The sequence below is a fragment of the Gopherus evgoodei genome, chromosome 4 (genome assembly GCF_007399415.2).
Source record: "Gopherus evgoodei ecotype Sinaloan lineage chromosome 4, rGopEvg1_v1.p, whole genome shotgun sequence".
NCBI classification, from domain to species: Eukaryota; Metazoa; Chordata; order Testudines; family Testudinidae; genus Gopherus; species Gopherus evgoodei.
Window position 1 is genome coordinate 86,278,201 of NC_044325.1, and position 20,724 is coordinate 86,298,924.

The 20,724-nt window shown below is 43.0% G+C and overlaps 1 protein-coding gene across 4 annotated transcripts in view; it reads left to right on the forward strand.

Moving 5' to 3' along the window:
* Positions 1-20,724, forward strand: part of SHANK2 (SH3 and multiple ankyrin repeat domains 2) — a 699,708-nt gene that overhangs the window by 126,916 nt on the left and 552,068 nt on the right. For all 4 annotated transcript variants that reach the window (XM_030560099.1, XM_030560100.1, XM_030560101.1 and 1 more), the window contains exons 5-7: positions 11,911-12,114; positions 15,550-15,621; positions 16,584-16,692. In XM_030560099.1, coding sequence (XP_030415959.1) covers positions 11,911-12,114; positions 15,550-15,621; positions 16,584-16,692 — 385 coding nt within the window. The remainder of the gene's footprint in view (positions 1-11,910; positions 12,115-15,549; positions 15,622-16,583; positions 16,693-20,724) is intronic.

Sequence of the window (20,724 nt, forward strand, 5' to 3'; positions counted from 1 at the left end):
TGGGGAAGGAGGTGGGGCCTCGAGGAAAGAGGCAGAGCAGGGATGGGGCACTGGGGGAAGAGGCAGAGAAGGGGAGGGGCCTCACGGTCCAATTATGAACAATTAGAAAGGTGGCAATCCTGGAGCCAAGGTTCTGGAATAGTAAAGTATCTTGTTTTACTCAACATCTGATCATAGAATCATAGAATATCAGGGTGGGAAGAGACCTCAGGAGGTCATCTAATCCAACCCCCCTGCTCAAAGCAGGATCAATCCCCAACTCAGTCATCTCAGCCAGATTTCATCAAGCCGGACCTTAAAAACCTCTAAGGAAGGAGATTCCACCACCTCCCTAGGTAACTCATTCCAGTGCTTCATCACCCTTCTAGTGACAAAGTTTTTCCTAATATCCAACCTAAACCTCCCCTACTGCAACTTGAGACCATTACTCCTTGTTCTGTCATCTGGTACCACTGAGAACAGTCTAGATCTATCCTCTTTGTAACCCCCTTTCAGGTAGTTGAAAGCAGCTATCAAATGCCCCCTCATTCTTCTCTTCTGCAGACTAAACAATCCCAGTTCCTTCAGCCTCTCCTCATAAGTCGTGCTCCATCCCCCTAATCACTTTTGTTGCCCTCCGCTGGACTCTCTCCAATTTTTCCACATCCTTCTTGTAGTGTGGGGCCCAAAACTGGACACAGTGCTCCAGATGAGGCCTCACCAATGTCAAAGAGAGGGGAATGAACATGCCCCTACTTATACAGCCCAAAATGCCATTAGCTTTCTTGGCAACAAGGGCACACTGTTGACTCATATCCAGCTTCTTGTCCACTGTAACCACTAGGTCCTTTTCTGCAGAACTGCTGCCTAGCCATTCAGTCCCTAGTCTGTAGCAGTGCATGGGATTCTTCCATGCTAAGTGCAAGACTTGTTGAACTTGTTGAAGTGCAGGACTTGTTGAACCTCATCAAATTTCTTTTGGCCTAATCCTCTAATTTGTCTAGGTACCTCTGTGTGCTATCCCTACCCTCCAGCGTATCTACCACTCCTCCCAGTTTAGTGTCATCTCCAGACTTTCCAAGGGTGCAATTCACACCATCCTCTAGATCATTAATGAAGATATTGAACAAAACCAGCTCCAGGACCAACCCTGCCATTCCTCTTTGTAAAACATCATGTTCCCTGAAGCTTTTCCTGTATCTCTTTTTTTAATGTACAGCTTCCCCTAATCAGGCTAAAACCTTTTGCCAATGTGACCTGAGAGTTGTGCAGTGTGGCGGAGGTTTATATTTGCATGGTTATCGTTATTTATTATTTGTATTGCAGTCGCACGTAGAAGTGGCATGAGGATTGTAGTACTCTCTCTTCCTTTCAACAGGAGATGTTTGTCATTCACAAAAATCATGTGGAGTCCTCTTTTAGATATTAGTTTAATTATGTATAGCTGGAACATGAATTAAAATAATACTCCCAGTGTAGTCTCCCCCACTCTCTTCCAGCCATGATTTCCACATAATTTACTGTATGAGTCATTGTTGAGAATGTGGATATTACTTCTGAAATGCCATTCTTTCTATTAAATCAAATGTTTTTATATTAGCAAGTAGAGCTGGACTAAGGGTAGGTCTACACTTAAAACACTGCATTGGCACAGCTGTACTGCTGAAGCGCATAAGTGAAGATGCTCCTATGCAGAGAGGAGAGCTTCGGTGTATTTAATCCTCCTTCCCAAGAGGTGGAGAAGCTCTCCCATCGACATAGCACTGTCTACCTGGGGGGTTAAGTCAGTATAACTACATCATTTGGAGACGTGGATTTTTCACATCCCCGTGTGACATCGTTATACCAATACAGTACTATAGTTTAGATGCGACCTAATGGAACGTCTACACTTAAAATGCTACAGTGTAGATGCTACCTACACTGACAAGAGGGATTCTACCATTAGCATAGGTAATCCACCTCCATCGACCAAATGAACAGGCATTGAAGAAGTTGTTAAGGCTTTTCATATATGGCAATAATACAGGCCAAGTCAAGTGAAAGAGCGCATGTTGGTGGCTCAAGAAAAATTTCTTTTTGTTGTCTGGGAAAATAAATATGCACTTGTCCTAGACTATATTATTCTCACTTCCCTGAGATAGGCTTACTAGAAGATACTACCACTAAACAAGTGATTGAGTATATAAAATCAAATGCGTTTTGTTCTATAATAATGCCATGAATAAAAACCCTCTGTACAAACAATTGTTACACTTTCAAAACCCAGATGTATGAAACACCCTCTTAAGATGTCAGATCAAGACCCCAGATGAGAGAGACAACAATAAATAAAAGCAGGAAGCTTGAACTGGTGTATAGTCAATTTTTTCCACGCAGCTTGAGTTTTTCATAGCATTGATTAGTTCATGGAAGATAGGTCCATCAATGGCTATTAGCCAGGATGGTCAGGGATGCAACACCATGCTCTGATTGTCCCTAGCTTCTGTTTACCAGAAGCTGGGAATGGATGACAGGGGAAGGATCACTCGATCGCCTGTTCTGTTCATTCCCTCTGAAGCACCTGGCATTGGCCACTTTTGGAAGACAGAATACTGAGCTAGATGGAAATGGTCTGACCCAATATGATTGTTCATATGTTCTTATGTTTTTAGTTTAATCATTTTATAATTTAGGGTGCCAGTGTTCAAGCAGTGAAATAACACCAGTTTCCCATGGGATGATGTGACAGACCCAGGCCAGTGGGGTGCAGGAGTCTGGTAGAGGGCAAATATATTGGTCACTGGGTGAGTAGTTTTCTGTTCCCTGAGTGACCAGAGCAGGGTCTGCACTAGAATAGTCAGGAACTTGCTAGAACCAATTAAGGCAGACAGGCTGATTAGAACACCTGCAGCCAATCAAGGCTGGCTAATCAGGGCACCTGGGTTTTAAAAGGAGCTCTCTCCAGTCAGAGGGGAAGGAGCTAGAGGAGAGGAAGTGTGTGTGAGGAGCTGGGAGCAAGAGACACAAGGAGCTGAGACTGAGAGGCTGTGCTGCTGGAGGACTAAGGAGTACAAGCGTTATCAGACACCAGGAGGAAGGTCCTGTGGTGAGGATAAAGAAGATGTTTGGAGGAGGCCTTGGAGAAGTAGCCCAGGGAGGTGTAGCTGTCACACAGCTGTTACAGGAGGCACTATAGATAGCTGCAAATCCATAGGACCCTGGGCTGGAACCTGGAGTAGAGGGTGGGCCCGGGTTCCCCCCAAACCTCTCAACTCCTGATCAGACACAGGAGGAGTTGATCCAGACTGTGGGGGAGATCACGGAGGTGAGCAAATCTGCCAATAAGTGCAGGACCCACCAAGGTAGAGGAGGAACTTTGTCACAGATGGGTACAGATTTCTATGTGAATAATGATATATCCTGTAATGTGTTATATTTTAAAGAATAAATCCACTCTTTGCCTTTCATGTGTGCCCTGCACTGAAGTGTGAAAAACACTGTGAAGTTCTTACCTAAAGCACAACGTTCTCTGCTCCAGTACAAAGTATTCACTGAAAATGGAAATCTGCTCTCACAACCTATTGTCCCTGCCATTTCCTGAAGCAAAGCAATATTGAGTGGGAAGTGGGATGGGAGCTGAGTGAGGTAGCAGAACAATTTTGTGGAAGGTAAGAGAACAGAGACTGGCAGTGCTCAAAGAGCTGTTTGCAGTCTTTTGCATTCATCCTGCTGGCCCTTCTGCCAACACACACTCCCCTGGAAGTGAAGTGAAAGAAAAGGTGAAAGATTCCATAGCATAAAGTATCTGGTATTCCTTGTTCTCATCCAATCTATGCAGGGCCGCCCAGACGGGGGGAAGTGGGGCAATTTGCCCCAGGCCCTGGGCCCCACAGGGGCCCCCATGAGAGTTTTTTGGGACCCCTGGAGTGGGGTCCTTCACTCGCTCTGGGGGCCCCGGAAAACTCTTCTGTGGCAATTTGGCGGTGGGGCCCCTCCGCCACCGAATACCCCAGACCCCTGAATCCTCTGGGCGGCCCTGAATCCAAGAAACTTTGCCTGGCTTGTTGAGGAGAAAGGTTCAACTCGAACAGTGAATTCCGTTAACACCTGCGAGGAGTTGAAGTGAGTTGCCTTTGGTGGAATGAGAGTGTTCCTGCTCCTGAGACATCCCTCTGTTTAGGTTTAGAGAAACTTTGGTCCGCAATTGCTTTATGCAGATCTCTTATCACCCGAAACTTCAGCTTAGGATCTCTGTGTTAAACTTTATTTTATAAGACGCACTCAGTTTGCTGTCCTCAGAAAATTTTAACCGCTGCTTCTATTTAAAATTGTTTACTGTTTTACTCTACCTTCTAGGTGCACCTGTCTGCCAACATGGATCCATTTGAATGTAGAACTGTCAAAAATCTTAGTTGAAGCATGCATGTTCTAGCAGGAATGCCATGGGCACATTCTAAGGCCTCAGGGACCTTAGGGAATGAGCATTGTAGGACATTTGAAGTGTTGAGTAATGACACACTTTTTTTTTTTTTGGTGTGAGCTATATGCCACCCTGGAATTGTTCTTAGATTCAGAGTGGTGCTGGTTGTATTCACAACCTCATTGAGAACTGGAAGCACTAGTTGCTTGTATCAGATCCAGTTGCTAGTAAGTAGGTGATACTAAAAACCAGATCAATGCCACCAAAGCCCTTCATAGACATGAACTAGCTATGTTCATAGAATAAGTGTTACATGTGGATCTGCTTTGTAGATTCAAAGTTGGCATTGTTCAGTCTCAGTATTACAAGTCCCAATCATTCAAAATGATGAGACACTCCCCTCCAAAAACTATAATCTTGATATTGACTTAAAAATTATGATGAATATATCACTCTTTTCTTGGTCCATGTCATATTGTCTGCAGTGGCTTGTGACCGTGAGTGCCAACCTCAGAGGAAACTATCAAAAATCAGGGCAGACTCCCCAAACTGGTTCTACATTCTATAATTAGATTTCACCAACCCAGTATACAAATGTGAACTCCTGAAGCACTATAACTGTCTTACCATGGAGTCACAGACTGTCCTCTTGAGCGCTCCAGTCTACCTTGCCACCCAGCTGGACTTAGTGATAGTGGTTGACATACACAAATGATCAAAAAAGATTCAGGTTCTTTCTAGTCCCAAGAGACCAGTCATTTACCCCAGTTCAATTTGTACCTCAAATCTCACAATGAAGACCATGTTTATAGCCATCAGCTAAGGATTATTAACTAAGGATTTATTAACTAGGAAAAAGAAACAAAAGAGTTATTTACAGGTTAAAACGGGCAACATATATACACAAATAAGTTACAGTATATTGCTCCAAAGGGTGACAGAGTTGTAGCAATCTGTCAGCACTGAATGCCCTGGAGATATGTACTTTTGTTTCCTAGCTCCAGTCCTGTGAGAGACCATACAGCAGAGATAAAGAATTTTCATGTCAGCTATCTTTATTTCCTTCTTCCAGAATTCAGGCTCATGGGATGATCTTCCTTGTATGTAGCACCTTTATGGTGTGAGAGAGCCGTTAACCCAGGGCTTGTCTACAATGGCAAGTTTCTGCACAGTAAAGCAGCTTTTTGTGCTTAAGGTGCAGATGTGTACACACTGCCAAGCCACTTTCTGCACAGAAACAGCTCAGTTGCAGCGCTGCAAAAAAACCCTACCTTGACGAGAGTCATAGGGCTATTTGCACAGAGGCTCCAGTGCTCTGTTGCCAGCGTAGACACTTGATTGCTTTCTGTGCTGTAATTGGTCTCCGAAGCTGTTCCATAATGCCTCAAGTGACTACTCTGCTCATTGTTTTGAACTCAGCTGCCCTGGAGACTTGCACCCCTCCCCTTTCAAAGCACTGTTTCTGACAGCCTTTGGGTGCTGTGCTGATCTGCTCTGGGACACAGAGCAAACCATTAATGTGGAATGCTCATATTGTTGAACATAGAGGCAGGTAGGGGAGCGTGTGTGTGAGAGAGAGAGCGCCCAGGGAGGAGGCAGGGGCTTATGTCAGGGTTTCCTCTTCCCCCTGCTTCAGGACTAGTTGCTTCCTGCCGCTGTCTGAACTAACAAGACAGCCTGCTGACACACTCTCTGTCCTCCAAAACACACTGTCTCTCTCACCCTACACACTCCCTGTCACATACTCTTTTGTCCTCCCCTTCTCCCCCGCACTTCAGTTGAAAAGCAGCTGGCAATGTAGTAGGATGCCCACTGAACAACGGATTGGGAAACCTGCATCACGTGATGCTGTGCCTGCCCCATGAGGCATTGCAAACCTTTCCCAAAGCACCCTGTGGCCAGTTGCACAGTGGGATAGCTACCACAATGCACTGCTGTCTTAGCCGTTGCAAGAGCTGCTAATGTGGGTGAGCTCCAGTTTCACAAGGAGCACAGTTTAATTCCAGCATTTTAATAAAAATGGTATAATTTGTGGCACAGAAACTTGACAGTGTAGACATACCCTTAGTCTTCATATTGTGATGTTTCACAATGGCCCGCTTACTTTTGATAGTCTTTCCTGATGAGCATGAGAACCATTCTTCCTGCCTGGGTTACAAATTCAGAGCAGGCATTTGTATAGTTATAAAGCAAAGCTTACATGTTACCTTATAGCATGGGATACAGACATTACATGTAAGATTAATACATAGAGCAACTTGCAGTCACTTCATAGAGACTAAATACATCTTTACAAGTCTAACATCTATCTTGAACAATACTAACGTAGGTGAGCTGTACTGGTTTCCAAAAATGAATGCTCAGCTAATGTCTACAGTCGTGGCAAGAGCAGGCAGGTCTACCAATGTCACAGTCTGTGTTTGAGGGAAATTCAACTTCTCTCCAATTATATGTGATCATTTAGGGTTGAAAATTCAACCTTAAATGGACATGGATAAATGTGTCTCCCCACTGGCTGCTCAGATGGGGGATCCACTTACCCTTGCCCAATCTGTATATTGTGGGAGATGATATTTTCTGCCTTCCCCATCTTCCTTTCCATCAGTCCTGCCTCCTTCGCCTTCAACTTACCCCACTTTCCCCTCCTTGCCTTTTATCATCTCACCCGCCACCCACCTGTCTCCATTTTCTTCCTTCACTTTGTCTTAGTCATCATCTTGGTATTATTTATTATTTGTATTTACCATAGTGCATAGGACACCCAGTCACAGACCGGGACCCCACTGTGTCAGTGCTGTACAAACAGAGGACAGAAAGATGAACCTGTCCCCAAAGAGCTTACAATCCTAAGTATAAGATGAAACAACAATGAATACAGACAGATAAGGGAGTACAAGGAAGCAAGGAGACAATATTGGTCAGGATGATAGGCAGTGGTCTCAGCACACCAGTGGTTTGACCATTGTCAAGTTTTTTGTAGGCATCGTAGCAGAGGAAAGTTTGAAGGAGGATAATAAGATAGTTTTGCAGATGTTCCCAAGCATGAAGGGTAGCATTGGAGAAAGCAAAGACGTATTCATTTGAAAATTTAACAAGTGGCCAACAGAGGCTGGCAGCAGAGGCTGATTGGTGGCCAGAGTTGATATTTTGATACTGACTGAGAAATTATAGAGGATAGGCCATGAAGTACCTTGAAAGTGAAGACAAGAAGCTTAAGTTTGATAGGATTAGAGAAGAAGGAGCTAGTGGACTAGGCAGGCTGGTGAGTCAGCAGCATAGAGATGGTAGTTGAATATGTGTTTACAGATGAGATTATGCAGAGATAAAGTGTAGAGGGAAAAGAGAAAGGAACCAAGTACAGAGTCCTGTGGAACCCCCACAGAAGGCTGGAGAGGGGATAAGGAAGATTTTCCAAAGGACATGCTGAAGGAGTGATTAGAGAGATCAGATGAGAACCAGGAGAGGACGGAGTTACAGAAGTCAAGGGAGGACGAAGATTTCATGAAGAAGAGCATGGTCAGTGGCAATGAAGGTGGTTGACAGGTCAAAGAGGGTGACGATGGAGTAGTGGTTCTGAGCTCTGGCTAGGAAGGTGTCATTAGAGACTTTGGCAAGAGTGGATTCAGTGGGGACCAAGGGACAGAAGCTTGATTGGAGAGGGTCTGGGATGGAATGGGCGGAAAAGAACTCCAGACACCAATTAGAAATAAAATGTTCAATGATTTGAGAGATAAGAGGGAGAAGAGAGATGAGGGCAGTAGCTGGAGAGGCAAGTAGGGTAAATAATGGTGTAGGGTTTTTTTTTAAGAAGGAAGAGACAAAAGCATGCTTGTATTGTGAGGGAGAAAAGTCAGAGAAGAGTGAGAGGTTAAGGAGAGGAATAACTGTGCAGATGTGGCCAGGTGCAAGGAATGGGATGGGGTTACCAGGGCAAGTGAAGGGGTTAGACAAAGAGAGAAGCTGATAAATTTCTGTGTTTGTGACCAGGGAAGAAGGAGGAGAGAGTAATATGAAAGGGGGTGGGGAGGAGAGGAGGAAGAGAAGGCAAGCCAAGAAGGAAGAGAGATGCATTTTGTCAATTTTCTCTTGGAAGAAATCTGTGAGATCCTGTGCAGAGAGAGCAGTGGAGTCAGGAGGGGAGAAGGGTTGAGAAGTGAGAGTCAGAAATGGCATATAGGTGACTGGGATTGCAGATATGGGTTTCTGTGGGAGAAGTAGGAGAAGTAAGAGTTGTTCAGCAAAGAAAATGGTAGAACAGAACGTGTAAAGAGTGAATTTGTAGTGGAGGAAGTTGGACTGGTCACAAAATTTCTTCCAGAGATGCTCTGCCGTGTGAGAGCAGGAGCTGAGGAAATGGATATTGGAGGAGGAGCCAGGTCTAGGGGATAATAGCGGAGACCTTGAAATGGGACAGAGGGACAAAAGAGTCAAGCATGGAGAGAATCAACAATCATATTGATGAAAGAACAGGAAGAGGGGGCAGAGAGAAGAGGGCTGAGAGCAGGGAGAAGCCATCAGAGCTGATGGACTGGAGCTGAGTGACAGGGTTGGAGTGCGGGGAGGCTGACGAATGATGCTGAAAGAAATAAGTTGATGGTCGGAGAGGAGGAAGTCACCAACAGAAAGATTAGAGAGAGAGCAAGCCTGTCTCCTAGAGTCTGCCTTCCAGGACCCCTGTGACAATCTAGGAAAATGTCTGTAATATCTTTTATGAATATTATGTGTGACGCAGTTTCCCTGTTGAATTTTGTATGCTGCCTGACTGAATGTATAGAGCTAAATCAAAGGAGCCTATAAGGAGGTTGTTACAGAACCTAGCAAGAAGGGTGGCACGATGACAGAGGGGACTCACCCTCACATAAGTAGCTTCAAAGGAGTTAAGATAACAGTGACTGGGCTATCAGTTGGTGGGAGAATTCAGCTAGCTAGCTCCATCTAGGATAAGCCTGAGATCAAAAGAGGATGTAAACCCTAAAAGACCCTAGAAAAGGGTGTTTTTTTGCAGATGAGCTGAGAAAGGCAGATCAGAATGTGTCAGTCTGACTGACACTCAGAGACAGAGGGAGAAGGCTGTAAACAGTGTGGGATGTTGCTCCCAACTCAGAAATGGGGAATAAGCATTTAGGTAAGGGAATATGAATGCAGGCTTCTGTTTTAAATCTACTTCTCTAAGCACTGTATACCACTAGTCAAAATAAATCATGCTTTGTTTTGAAGAGGCTGTTACTGTATCACTGTAAATGTATGCTGTCACAGACTGCAAAGGAGAAATCCTTGCAGGGTTCAGTTCCAGATGGATCTGCTGAATTAGTCGTGGCTGGTACCAGGGGGCTGTAACCTAGGTCCTGAGCTGAGAATGAGCAAAATGTGGAATTCCACTCTACTAGAGGTAAAGGCCTGAGGCCTGACACCTGTGGTGGATGCACTCAGAGAGACCCCAGAAAGGGACAACAGTATAGTTAGCCCAGTAACCATGTCCCTTCTTCTCCTTCTCCCTTCCCACTATTCTGAGCAGAACATTCTTTCTCCTTGCCCCCCCACATTCCCTGACCCCTATAATTTCCTTATGTATCCTAACAATAGCCCAGGAAAGTATTTGAAGCACGTCTCAAAAAACTGCAGTTTGTACCAGTTGCAAAGAGAAACAAACTGAGATGTGATTCCCAATGATCCATGTGTGGAAAAAAAAAAAGCATAGTAGAGTTGGATTTAAGTTAGTATTCATAAGCCTACCATATTCTTTCAGCAAATGGGTGATTGTGTGATGCTGTCATGGTAGCTTAGCTATAACGTTTCTTGCCAGGCAACAAGGGTGAATAGAGGATACCTAATTATCAGTGTCAACTGATCTTTTAATTTGAGGAATAATTGGTAGAATCAGAGCCAAACATTGATTGCAGTCCCCTAAATTGCAGTTTGTGAGCTGGTCAGCTTGTCACACAAATAATATACAGGGTCAGACACTGCTAGTAACTCCTATTTCTATAGGGCAAAATCTTGAGATATGCTGATGACCAGCTGAGCACCTGCAATGCCCAGTGAAATTAATGGAGAATTGAAAGTCCTTCATGCCGCTGAGGATCCAAGAATGTTTTTCACTGATAGGAATATTTCCCCCAAATGGAGAAACTGATTTAGAAAAAAAAAGCATTGCCACATAAACCGGTAAATTTTGCACTTGATTTAGCCATTTGAATGATTTGGTTAAATATATGAAATCAGAGGTGCACACTTTCAGAACTGCATAGTGTTTTGTCAAGTATTGACATGTTTATCATTAATAAATCCACAGTGATCAGTTTTTTACATGAATGATTTATATCCAGAGAATTTACAAAATACGTAACCTACAGATGCTGCAAAGATGAGAACTATAGAAAGCTGTAAATTAAGTTGATACATCAGATTAAAAAATGTAATTTCCCTTTTCTGTAAGGTGTCAATTTGTATTTTTCTGTACTGTTCCATTCTTGTTATCTACATATAGAAATGTACGTTGAAGAATATAATTGTTAAGAACATAGAGATCTTCAGAAATGACCTAAAGAGAAATTTAATGACATGTAGTGAAAAGCTGAGTTCATATTGTTGTGGTCACGGTTAAGGCTGCTATGTGCATTTTGATTTTTTTCTTGTATTTGAAATATTATTGAGGGTGGAGGTACTTCCCTGGGCCTCCAGAACAGCCCCTGTATGCTGCTGGGGAAACATAAGGAGACCAGAACAGTCTTTAACTGACCAGGAGAGAGACTGACAGCAGCCCTATGCCATGCTCTTTGCAAGTCCCAGTGTAGGAGGAGGGAGGGGCATATCAAGGCAAGAGGATGGGCCCACTGTACATATCACTGCTGCCACATAAAGGCAGCTGAGGACAAGCTGCTGTAATTTAAACCTAAATTATGCTGAAGGCTACACGGGTCACCAAACCAAATCAAAATTAAAAAAAGGGTGCTTGAAGTCTTATTAGCCTGCCTTCCCCCTGGGTTGTACCAAGAGATTCAGCGTACTCACACATGATCTACGAAGGAAGATATGATTTCTAAAGTCTGAGAGAGAACTCAGGATGCCCTGTGTTTTTATAGCACCTCTGCGTTTGATGTTGTTAAGGAACAGATGTCGGAAATCTAATCTCCTTGTCTTAGAATTTAATTAAATGTAGATTTTCAGCTTCTTGTGCAGGGAAATGCAGACAAGTACCAGATTATTTGTTTATTTTGTTATAGCCGATCTCATTCATTTTGAGCTCAAGTTATATGCTTTCTTCTCTTCCTCTTTGTTTAGAAAAAGTTGGGTAAGGTATTGTGAACATGAAAATGAAAGATATCAAGTATTGTGGAATATTTTGCCTTGTGGCTGAGCAAAATTTTCTGCTTTATATGCAAGTGTATATTATTTTGCGTTTGTCTTTAATTTTTGTGCACTCTTTGCAGGCTCTCGCAATATTACTTATATGGCTTTTTGTTACTTTAGATGGATCTTTTTAAATCTCTCATAAGTTTTGTAACATGTTATTTTGTTTGGCTTTACAGAAATGCATTAGATTTAATCCTGAAGCTTCAGTCTGGGTAGCAAAACAACGAATTTTATGCACTTTGAATCAGAGTTTGAAAGATGTCCTGAATTATGGGCTGTTTCAGCCTGCCAGCAATGGGAGAGATGGGAAATTTTTGGATGAGGAACGACTCCTTAGGGAATATCCACAACCAGTGAATCAAGGTGTTCCCTCCTTAGAGGTATTTTAATACAACTGTAATAATTTTAAAGCTTTACTGTCTGAAACATTTTTATTTATGGTATGATATGTATATATAGTAAGTCCTATTTGAGGTTTATAAATGGATGTGAATTGCATTAGGAAGTAGTGATCAAAGGGCTGATCTTGAAGCCTTGCTCACACAAGTAATGCTGTTTGTTTCAGTTGGGGTATTTTATGCATTATTCACTTAAAGGTTACCGGATCAGGCTCAATGACTTTCTGTGGTGGGATGTACCAGCCTTTTAATGCTAGAAACTTGTAGGGCCAGCACTACTCTGTTCCAGGATTTTCCTCAGGAGACATACCAGTAGAACAGAAGTCATGATCACGGATGGACAGAAAGACATTTCAGGGTAACACTTTATGATTTGGTGGAGAAATCTAAGGTGCTAAACTATGCTTTAAGGACCAAACTGCAGTTCCAGTTGTAGGGCATGGTGGAGCACTTCCTTCCCCTTAGCAATGATGGGCTGCTGGGAAATATCATTCCTGGACAGCCAGGTGTAGTATTGAGCTAAAGCAAGATATATTGGGAAAAGAGACTGTATAAATCCTGTCACCCTCTGTCAAGTGAGAGAACTGGAAGGGCTGATGGTTTCTCCCAGATGAAAGAACAAGTAATCCATTGCCTGACCTATTTTACTCATTATTGATACACTGGGATTTTTAGTTGAAAAAATGACCGTGTAGCACACCATATAGCAAGGGCCATGTGAAATCCAGAATCCACATTAAATGGTCCGCGTAGACCCTGCTGGTTCACATTAAAAGTTCCCTAGTGCAATGTTTCCTATATGGTGGGTCCTGATCCACCAGAGAGTTACTGGAAGGTTCTAGAGAATCATGGGCCTAATGTGGAAGGGAGAACCTGGGGATGGGGGCTTGGAGTGGGATTGGAGAGGGAAGGTGCCCTACACCTGAAGTGACTGCACTTACCCAGCTGAACGTACCCAGCTCCTTCCTGTGGTGCTGGCTTGGCTTCCAGGTGTGGTATTGCAACCTGGCATATGGGACAAACCTGAGAGCACCAGGTCACTACTCCCAGAGTGGAACCCACCATTTGGAAAACACTGCCCTAGGAAATCTGTAGTGGACACTAGCAGGCTCTGCATGGACCAATTATGGCACTACATATCAGTGTGTTTTAGGAATCATTCTCACAAGTAGTGTGCATTACCCCACTGCTCAGACAAGCCCTTAGTATGAGTAATCTAAATTTTGAGTAAAATTAGGGAAACAGGAGATTACTGTGTCTTGAAATGTTTTTGTATTAAGGCTATTCCCTAACTCACATAAATTACTTTCTGATTTTATATGTAATGCTTCCTGTATTGAATCAGTAATTGCTCAATTTTCTCTGGAGGAAAGGCCAAAAAGCTATAGTAGACAGGAAAAATGAGTGGAATTTGCAGGTCTGATATCAGTAGATTTACATTCCAAATAAAAAGAAGTTCTTCACGCAGTGCGCAGTCAACTTGTGGAACTACTTACCTGAGGAGGTTGTGAAGGCTAGGACTATAACAGCGTTTAAAAGAGAACGGGATAAATTCTTGGTGGTTAAGTCCATAAATGGCTATTAGCCAGGATGGGTAAGGAATGATGTCCCTAGCCTCTGTTTGTCGGAGGATGGAGGTGGATGGCAGGAGAGAGATCACTTGATCATTGCCTGTTACGTTCATTCCCTCTGGGGCACCTGGCATTGTCCACTGTCGGTAGACAGATACTGGGCTAGATGGACCTTGGGTCTGACCCAGTACGGCTGTTCTTATATTCTTATTGGTGTAAAACTAGTGGAAGTGAGAGCCCTACTTACTCTCCCAGCTGAATTCTGAGGGTCAGTCACTGATGTTTCTGCTATAACCCTGAACAAAGGAATAATCACTATATTTCAGTCTACTGTTTTCCCCAGTGCACTTGTTACAGTACTATTTTAACTGTACAGGACTTGTCAGCAGAATTCCTCTATGTGCAATAAATGGGGAAAGGGTCCTTTTTCTCTGCAGAATTCAAGTACATGGCATGTAAAGGATAAAAGTGTTCTGCCTGAAAAGCTGATATTCGGGCCCTATTCAGAAAATACATAGCACTCTTTGAATTCTACCTAGTAAACAAAGATGTATTTTTGTCTCTGTTCACAACATGTAATTACCAGTTCAGAGAAAATTGTAGCATGTTGAGAGCATGAACAGTAGTTACAGTAGAATCTTAATGAACACAGAGACAGAAATACCACAAAAAGCTAATATTTAAAAAAGGGGAGAGGGGGCTTTGAACTTCAGATATAATCAAGAAAGATTATGGGCCAGATAGTGAAGGAACCTTGTGTAGTGACACACAAGAAGCTTCCCCAACATTGCACAGTGATACAAAAGCTTATTGTTCTAGGGCACACCCTGCCTGGGTCATGGCTCAACCCTCCTGCACTGGTATACAGGGTGAGGCTAGTAGACCAGTGCAAACAGTCTACTTCATTCATTAGGATGGAGTAGATTATGCATCACAATGAGCAAGGAGCACAATGTTCCCAGCACTCCTTCCTGGGCCACTGCAGTTTCACACTGCCCCTTTACAGGGAGGTGTCATAAATTCCACTATCTAACCTTGTGAGAAGAGAAGTGGGGATGAAATCAGTGTTTAAAAATACATTTTTACATGAAAGCCAGTTAATCACAGAAGAGCCATTTAGCTTTCTAATGAACTGTAAATTGTGGTTTGCTAGATGAGTGGTAAATATATATCCTAGTGTAATGTTGACCCCATGAATTTTCAGCTTCTCTGTCTGCTCTAGCAATAGGCTAACTAGTCAGAATAAAATAATAACTGGCCTCAGCTGAACCAAAGCCAGTCCTGTAACCTTTATGCATATGAGTAATCCTTATTCACAGCAGATGTGCCATTAATGTCCACAGAACTACTCCCATGAGTAAGGATTTTCAGGAATGGGTCCTATTTCTGAGATTCAGAAACATTCTGCTGTTTTGTTTTGTTTTTTAAAACGCATGTTTTAAATTTTCACATGCCTCTGCAATTCATTTTTCTGTCTGTTCCGGAAGTGAAAGTGCTGAGATGTCTTTAGGGAAAGCTCTTCACATGGTATTTTCAGTTCATTAGTGTAGATTCAAGGGGCCAAACTCATTCCTCATGTAAGTTCATTGACTTCTCTATGCTTATACCAGATACGAATTTGGCTTATAAGGATTGTAGAATTTCAATAGTACTCTTCCAAGCATTCTAACATCTTGGGGTTTATTTATTTATTTGTTTATTTAAACTGTCGTCCCAAGCCCTTTTTTTTAAAGTTTGCCCAAATCTACATTACTGTTAACAGATATCACATTCTGATAATTTCGGATCTTTTTCACTATTAAATAAAATATGAAATTTTGATTTAATCTATTTGTTTCCCTATCAGTTTCGGTACAAGAAGAGAGTGTATAAGCAATTAAATCTTGATGAAAAACAGCTGACCAAGCTTCATATGAAGGTATGTCCAATTTGCTGGTGATAAGGGAGAGGATCCATTTTCTGAAAGTACTAACGTCAGATGCACAATGACCCTCTGATTAGAATCCTTTGATTCTAATGACAGTCTAAAAAATACATACAGAGTGCAGCCTGGATAGTTCTAGCATTGATCTTGCAGATCTCTGTTCATGTGAATAGTCCGAGTGAAGTCAAGAAACTGCTTATATGAGTAAAGCCTGCTGGACTTGGATTTTATATACAATACACCAGGGCTTCTCAGACTTCTGCGTGTAGACCACATGTAAACAGAAGTTGTCTCGTGAATGTTTCCCCTCCCACAACTGACTGGACAATGTGAAGCATCCTTGCGACAACTAAGGCAATTGCTTAAGTGGAAAAGTAATATTTAGAAAAGTATGTATTTTAGCACCTGGAAAATTAGGTGGAGATCTGCTTCAGGTGACCAGCTAAGCAGTCTGCAGACCACTAGTAAGTGTCTATGGACAGTGAGTGGTCTAGTGACGACAATTTGAGAATTTTTCTTACAGTATATTTCATATGTTTGACTTTGCCATAAAATTATAAGTAATTTTATATGAACTTTATATAATCCAGCAAGTTTTCAGTATATCACCAGTTTTATAAATACTGACATACGTATCTTTAGAGGCCCTTACAGGTTGGATTAATTATGATATCCATCTTATCAGTCTGATTTCTTTATGAATAGGACTTCTAGTAATTTTTTTCCTGAATGTTGTAAGCAGCATATTCTTGTTTTTAATTGTGACCATTGCATTCCATAGCATCTATGCTCTGATTGAGTACAATTTTAGGGCCAGATCCTCAGCTAGTGTAAATTGGCACTGTTCTATTAAGGTCAGTGGAGCTATGATGATTATACCAGCTGAAGATCTCAGTTGTAACTCGAATATTCTTCATACGATCTGTGGACTTTTCAGTTGTCACTTTTTGTTTCAGGCTAATTTGAGAAAATTTATGGATCATGTTCACCATCTCTCAGTGGAAAAAATCACAAAGATGTTGGATCGGGGACTGGACCCTAACTACCATGACCTAGAGAGTGGAGGTAAGAGGTTAATGAAATCAACAGCATAAAGTGGTACACATCCTGGTTTTACTGTATAAACAGCCAAATTCTACCCACTGAATCTATTGCCCTTTAAAGTCCTGGTCTTAGCAAAACACATAGTTCCAAAATGTGAAGGGGGTAAGTTAATAGTTGATGATTTTCTTAGGGCAGTGTGTTGTGTATTTGGTTGTCATGGTTTTTGTTCCCATGGCAACTGAGTTAGATTATTAGGGGATAGCCTAGCCTGCTTTGGCCGGTTAGGTGAGCTCTGTGTGTGTAAATAAATGGTAGTTTTGTTAGCTGTCTGCTGTCTGGCCTCAAGTGATTTCTTCCTAAACCGGCTGCCCCCAAGGAAAGTGGCGACGATGGATGGGATTCCGGTGCTGCTCCAGTAACAGAAGGAAGTAGAAGTCAAGGTAAAAACAAACAAACAAACAAAAAAAAAACTGCTTGTTTGCACTGACTGTGAAAGTGAAACTAAAAATCATGGCTACTCTGACCAGGCTACTGGAAACTTTTGATGAGAATATAGAGCAGTGGCATGTGTATACTGAGCGTTTTGAGCTTTGTTATTGCAAATGACATTACAGAAGCGAAGAAGGTGCCAATATTCTTAAGTGTTGTAGGGGCTAAAACCTACTCCCTGCTGCACAGCTTACTACACCCTGTTAAGCCTAAGACTAAATCTTACAGTGACATTGTGGAAATCCTGGGATCCCATTTTCCCCCAAAACCACTGGCAATTGCTGAAAGATATAGGTTCCACAAAAGAGACCAAAAAGAAGATGAAACAGTTGTACAATTTGTAGCAATTTTAAAAAAGCTAGCAGAACACTGTGAATTTAAAGAGATGTTAAATGATGCCCTGCATGACAGGTTAGTGTGTGGCCTGTACAGTGAAGCTATATGGAAGCCTCTACTGACAGAGGCTCAGCTTACATTACAGAAGGTTGTTGATATTGCTATCTCCATGGAACTGGCTACAAGGGAGGCACAATACAACGGTGCATCCCCTAGGGAGCAAAAAGTGTCACAAGAACCTACCCACAAAACTATGCAGAGTCAAGAATGTTACCGCTGTGGTAAGCCGGGTCACCAGGCACCAGAATGCTGGTGTAAGGACCTTGTGTGTCGACACTGTGGCAAAAAGGGACACATTGAGTGTGCCTGTAAACAAAAGAAAAAGAGGCCTGTGGTGTGTCTGACAAAAAGAGGAACCCTGCATACCCTAGAGCAGACCCAGGATGATCAAGGTGACACCTCATCTCAAGCGGAAGTGCCACTGCATGTTTTGTCTTTGGCAGTGGGCTCACATGAATACTGGGTAACCCCGTTGTTGGATGGCAAACCTATACGCATGGAACTGGACACCGGTGCAGCCGTCTCGCTGGTCTCTGAGACTGTGTATAAAGAAAAGCTACAGCATCTTCCGCTTCAGGCAACAAAAACTGTTCTGAAGACGTATACGGGAGAAGCTGTGCCCATGTTGGGCACTATTGATGTTAAGGTGGAGCTCAATGGACAGGCTGCTAAATTGCCACTGTTTGTGGTGAGAGGTAACTACCCAGCCTTAATGGGTAGGTCTTGGCTTGGGAAGATTCAGCTGAACTGGTTAGAAGTGCACCGGCTGACTAAAGAAGAAACCAGTCTAATCCCTATACTAAGGAAACATGCTGCTGTTTTTGGAGATGATTTGGGAAGTATGAAGGGAATCACTGTGACATTGAACATTAAACCTGACAGTCCACCAAAATATCTGAAAGCCCGAACTGTGCCATATGCCATCAGGCCAAAAGTTGAAGCAGACCGGGAGCGCCTGGTCACCAATGGAGTCCTAATACCAGTTACCCATAGCTCATGGGCCACTCCTATCATCCCAATAGTGAAGAAAGATGGCTGTCTCCGGATTTGCAGTGATTTTAAAGTACTGTCAACCCAGTGTTGTGTGCAGAGCAATACCTGCTTCCCCGCATCAATGACCTCTTCGCAGGCCTGGCTGGAGGACAAAAGTTCAGTAAGATTGATCTGAGTCAAGCATATTTACAGATGCACGTCGGTGAAAAGTCCCAAGAGCTGTTGACTATTGTGACTCATAAGGGGCTTTATCAATACTGTCTCCTACCCTTCGGAATAATGTCTGCTCCCACCCTGTTCCAGAGGGCTATGGACCAGATCTTATGTGGCTTATCAGGAGTTCAGTACTATCTGGATGATATCCTGGTCACTGGAAGGAATGAAGAGGATCACTTAAAGAATTTAGAGGCTACCCTGCAAAGACTGGAAGAGTATGGCCTACGAGTTCACAAAGACAAGTGTGAATTCTTCAAGCCCTCTGTTGAATATTTGGGACACATCATTGATTCTGCAGGTCTTCATAAGGCCCCTGCAAAACTTAAAGCTATTGTGGAGGCTCCCCCACCTCGAAATGTAAGCCAGCTGTGCTCGTTTCTAGGACTACTGAACTATTATGGAAAGTTCATCTCAGAGTTAGCCACACTGCTAAAATCACTTCATGAGCTCCTGGGGCAGAACAAGGCCTGGAAGTGGACTGAAGCCTGTGATGTTGCATTTAACAAAGCTAAGGATGCATTGCTAAATTCTGAAGTTCTAACGCACTTTGATCCATCCTTACCCCTACAATTGGCCTGCGATGCCTCCCCTTATGGAGTGGGAGCAGTCGTGTTACACATTATGCCTTCGGGAGAAGAGAGACCTATTGCTTTTGCTTCACGCACTCTAAGCAAAGCAGAAACTAACTACGCCCAAATCGAACGTGAGGCATTAGGAATTGTTTTTGGAATTCGGAAGTTTCATCAGTACCTATTTGAGCGAAAGTTTACTCTTCTCACAGACCATCGACCTCTGACGTCAATTTTTGGACCCTACACAGGCATTCCCCAATTAGCTGCTAGTCGTACGCAACGTTGGGCGTTGTTACTTTCAGCATACACACATGAAATCAAATATCGGAAATCCACTCTGTTCGGCAATGCAGATGGCCTCTCAAGCTTGCCTTTGCCGGTCAAACATCAAGATAGTGCCCAAAAGGAAATCTTCTACTTTGAACAGGTAGAGAATACACCCATCACTGCTAATCAGATAAAGAAGGCAACTCGCGTTGACCCAGTATTGTCCCAAGTTATGGACCTGGTGATGCATAGAAAATCTCTACAAACCTCTCCAGTCTCACCTGACCTTGTTACCTGCATGTCCAGGAGGACAGAGTTATCGGTCCAATCTGGTTGTTTGTTGTGGGGGAGACGTGTCATTATTCCACCACCACTGAGATCACAGATATTAGAACAGCTACATTCCAGTCACTGTGGAATAGTGCGCATGAAGGAAATCACATGAAGCTATTTTTGGTGGAACTCCACCAGAGAGGTCCTTTGGGGCCATCTGCCTGTCCCAAGTCAGGATAAAGGAGGAGGGTTGGGTGTGGGGCTAGCAACTCCACCCCGTAAAAAATCAACTTGCTACAGAAATGCCAACAATAGAGACAACAGAAATTTTTACCCTGGAAAAAGAAGGGTCTTCAATTCGAAGATGCATGATGCTGGGTGGTAAAAGCAGTGAGGAAGCCACTAAGCCGATTACCCTTCTTGCAACCAGGAGGATTACCATAGGCACATGGAACGTGAGGACCATGTACGAGTCAGGAAAGATGGCGCAGGTTGCAGCAGAGATGAGGAGCAACAACCTGACCCTATTAGGCATTAGCGAGACAAGATGGACGCAAGCGAGGCAGAGACGACTGTTGACAGGAGAGTTGTTGCTGTATTCAGGACATGAAGAGAGCTATGCACCCCACACACAGGGAGTAGGCTTCATGTTGTCCAAGCAGGCACAGAGAGCACTGATTGGTTGGGAGGCACGTGGTCCCAGGATCATCACAGCATCCTTCAGAACTAAAATGAAGAGGATTAAGATGAATGTTGTTCAGTGCTGTGCTCCAATTAATGACAGCGAAGAGGAGGACAAAGATTATTTTTACAACAGACTCCAGAAAATATTAGAGATTCTCCCAGA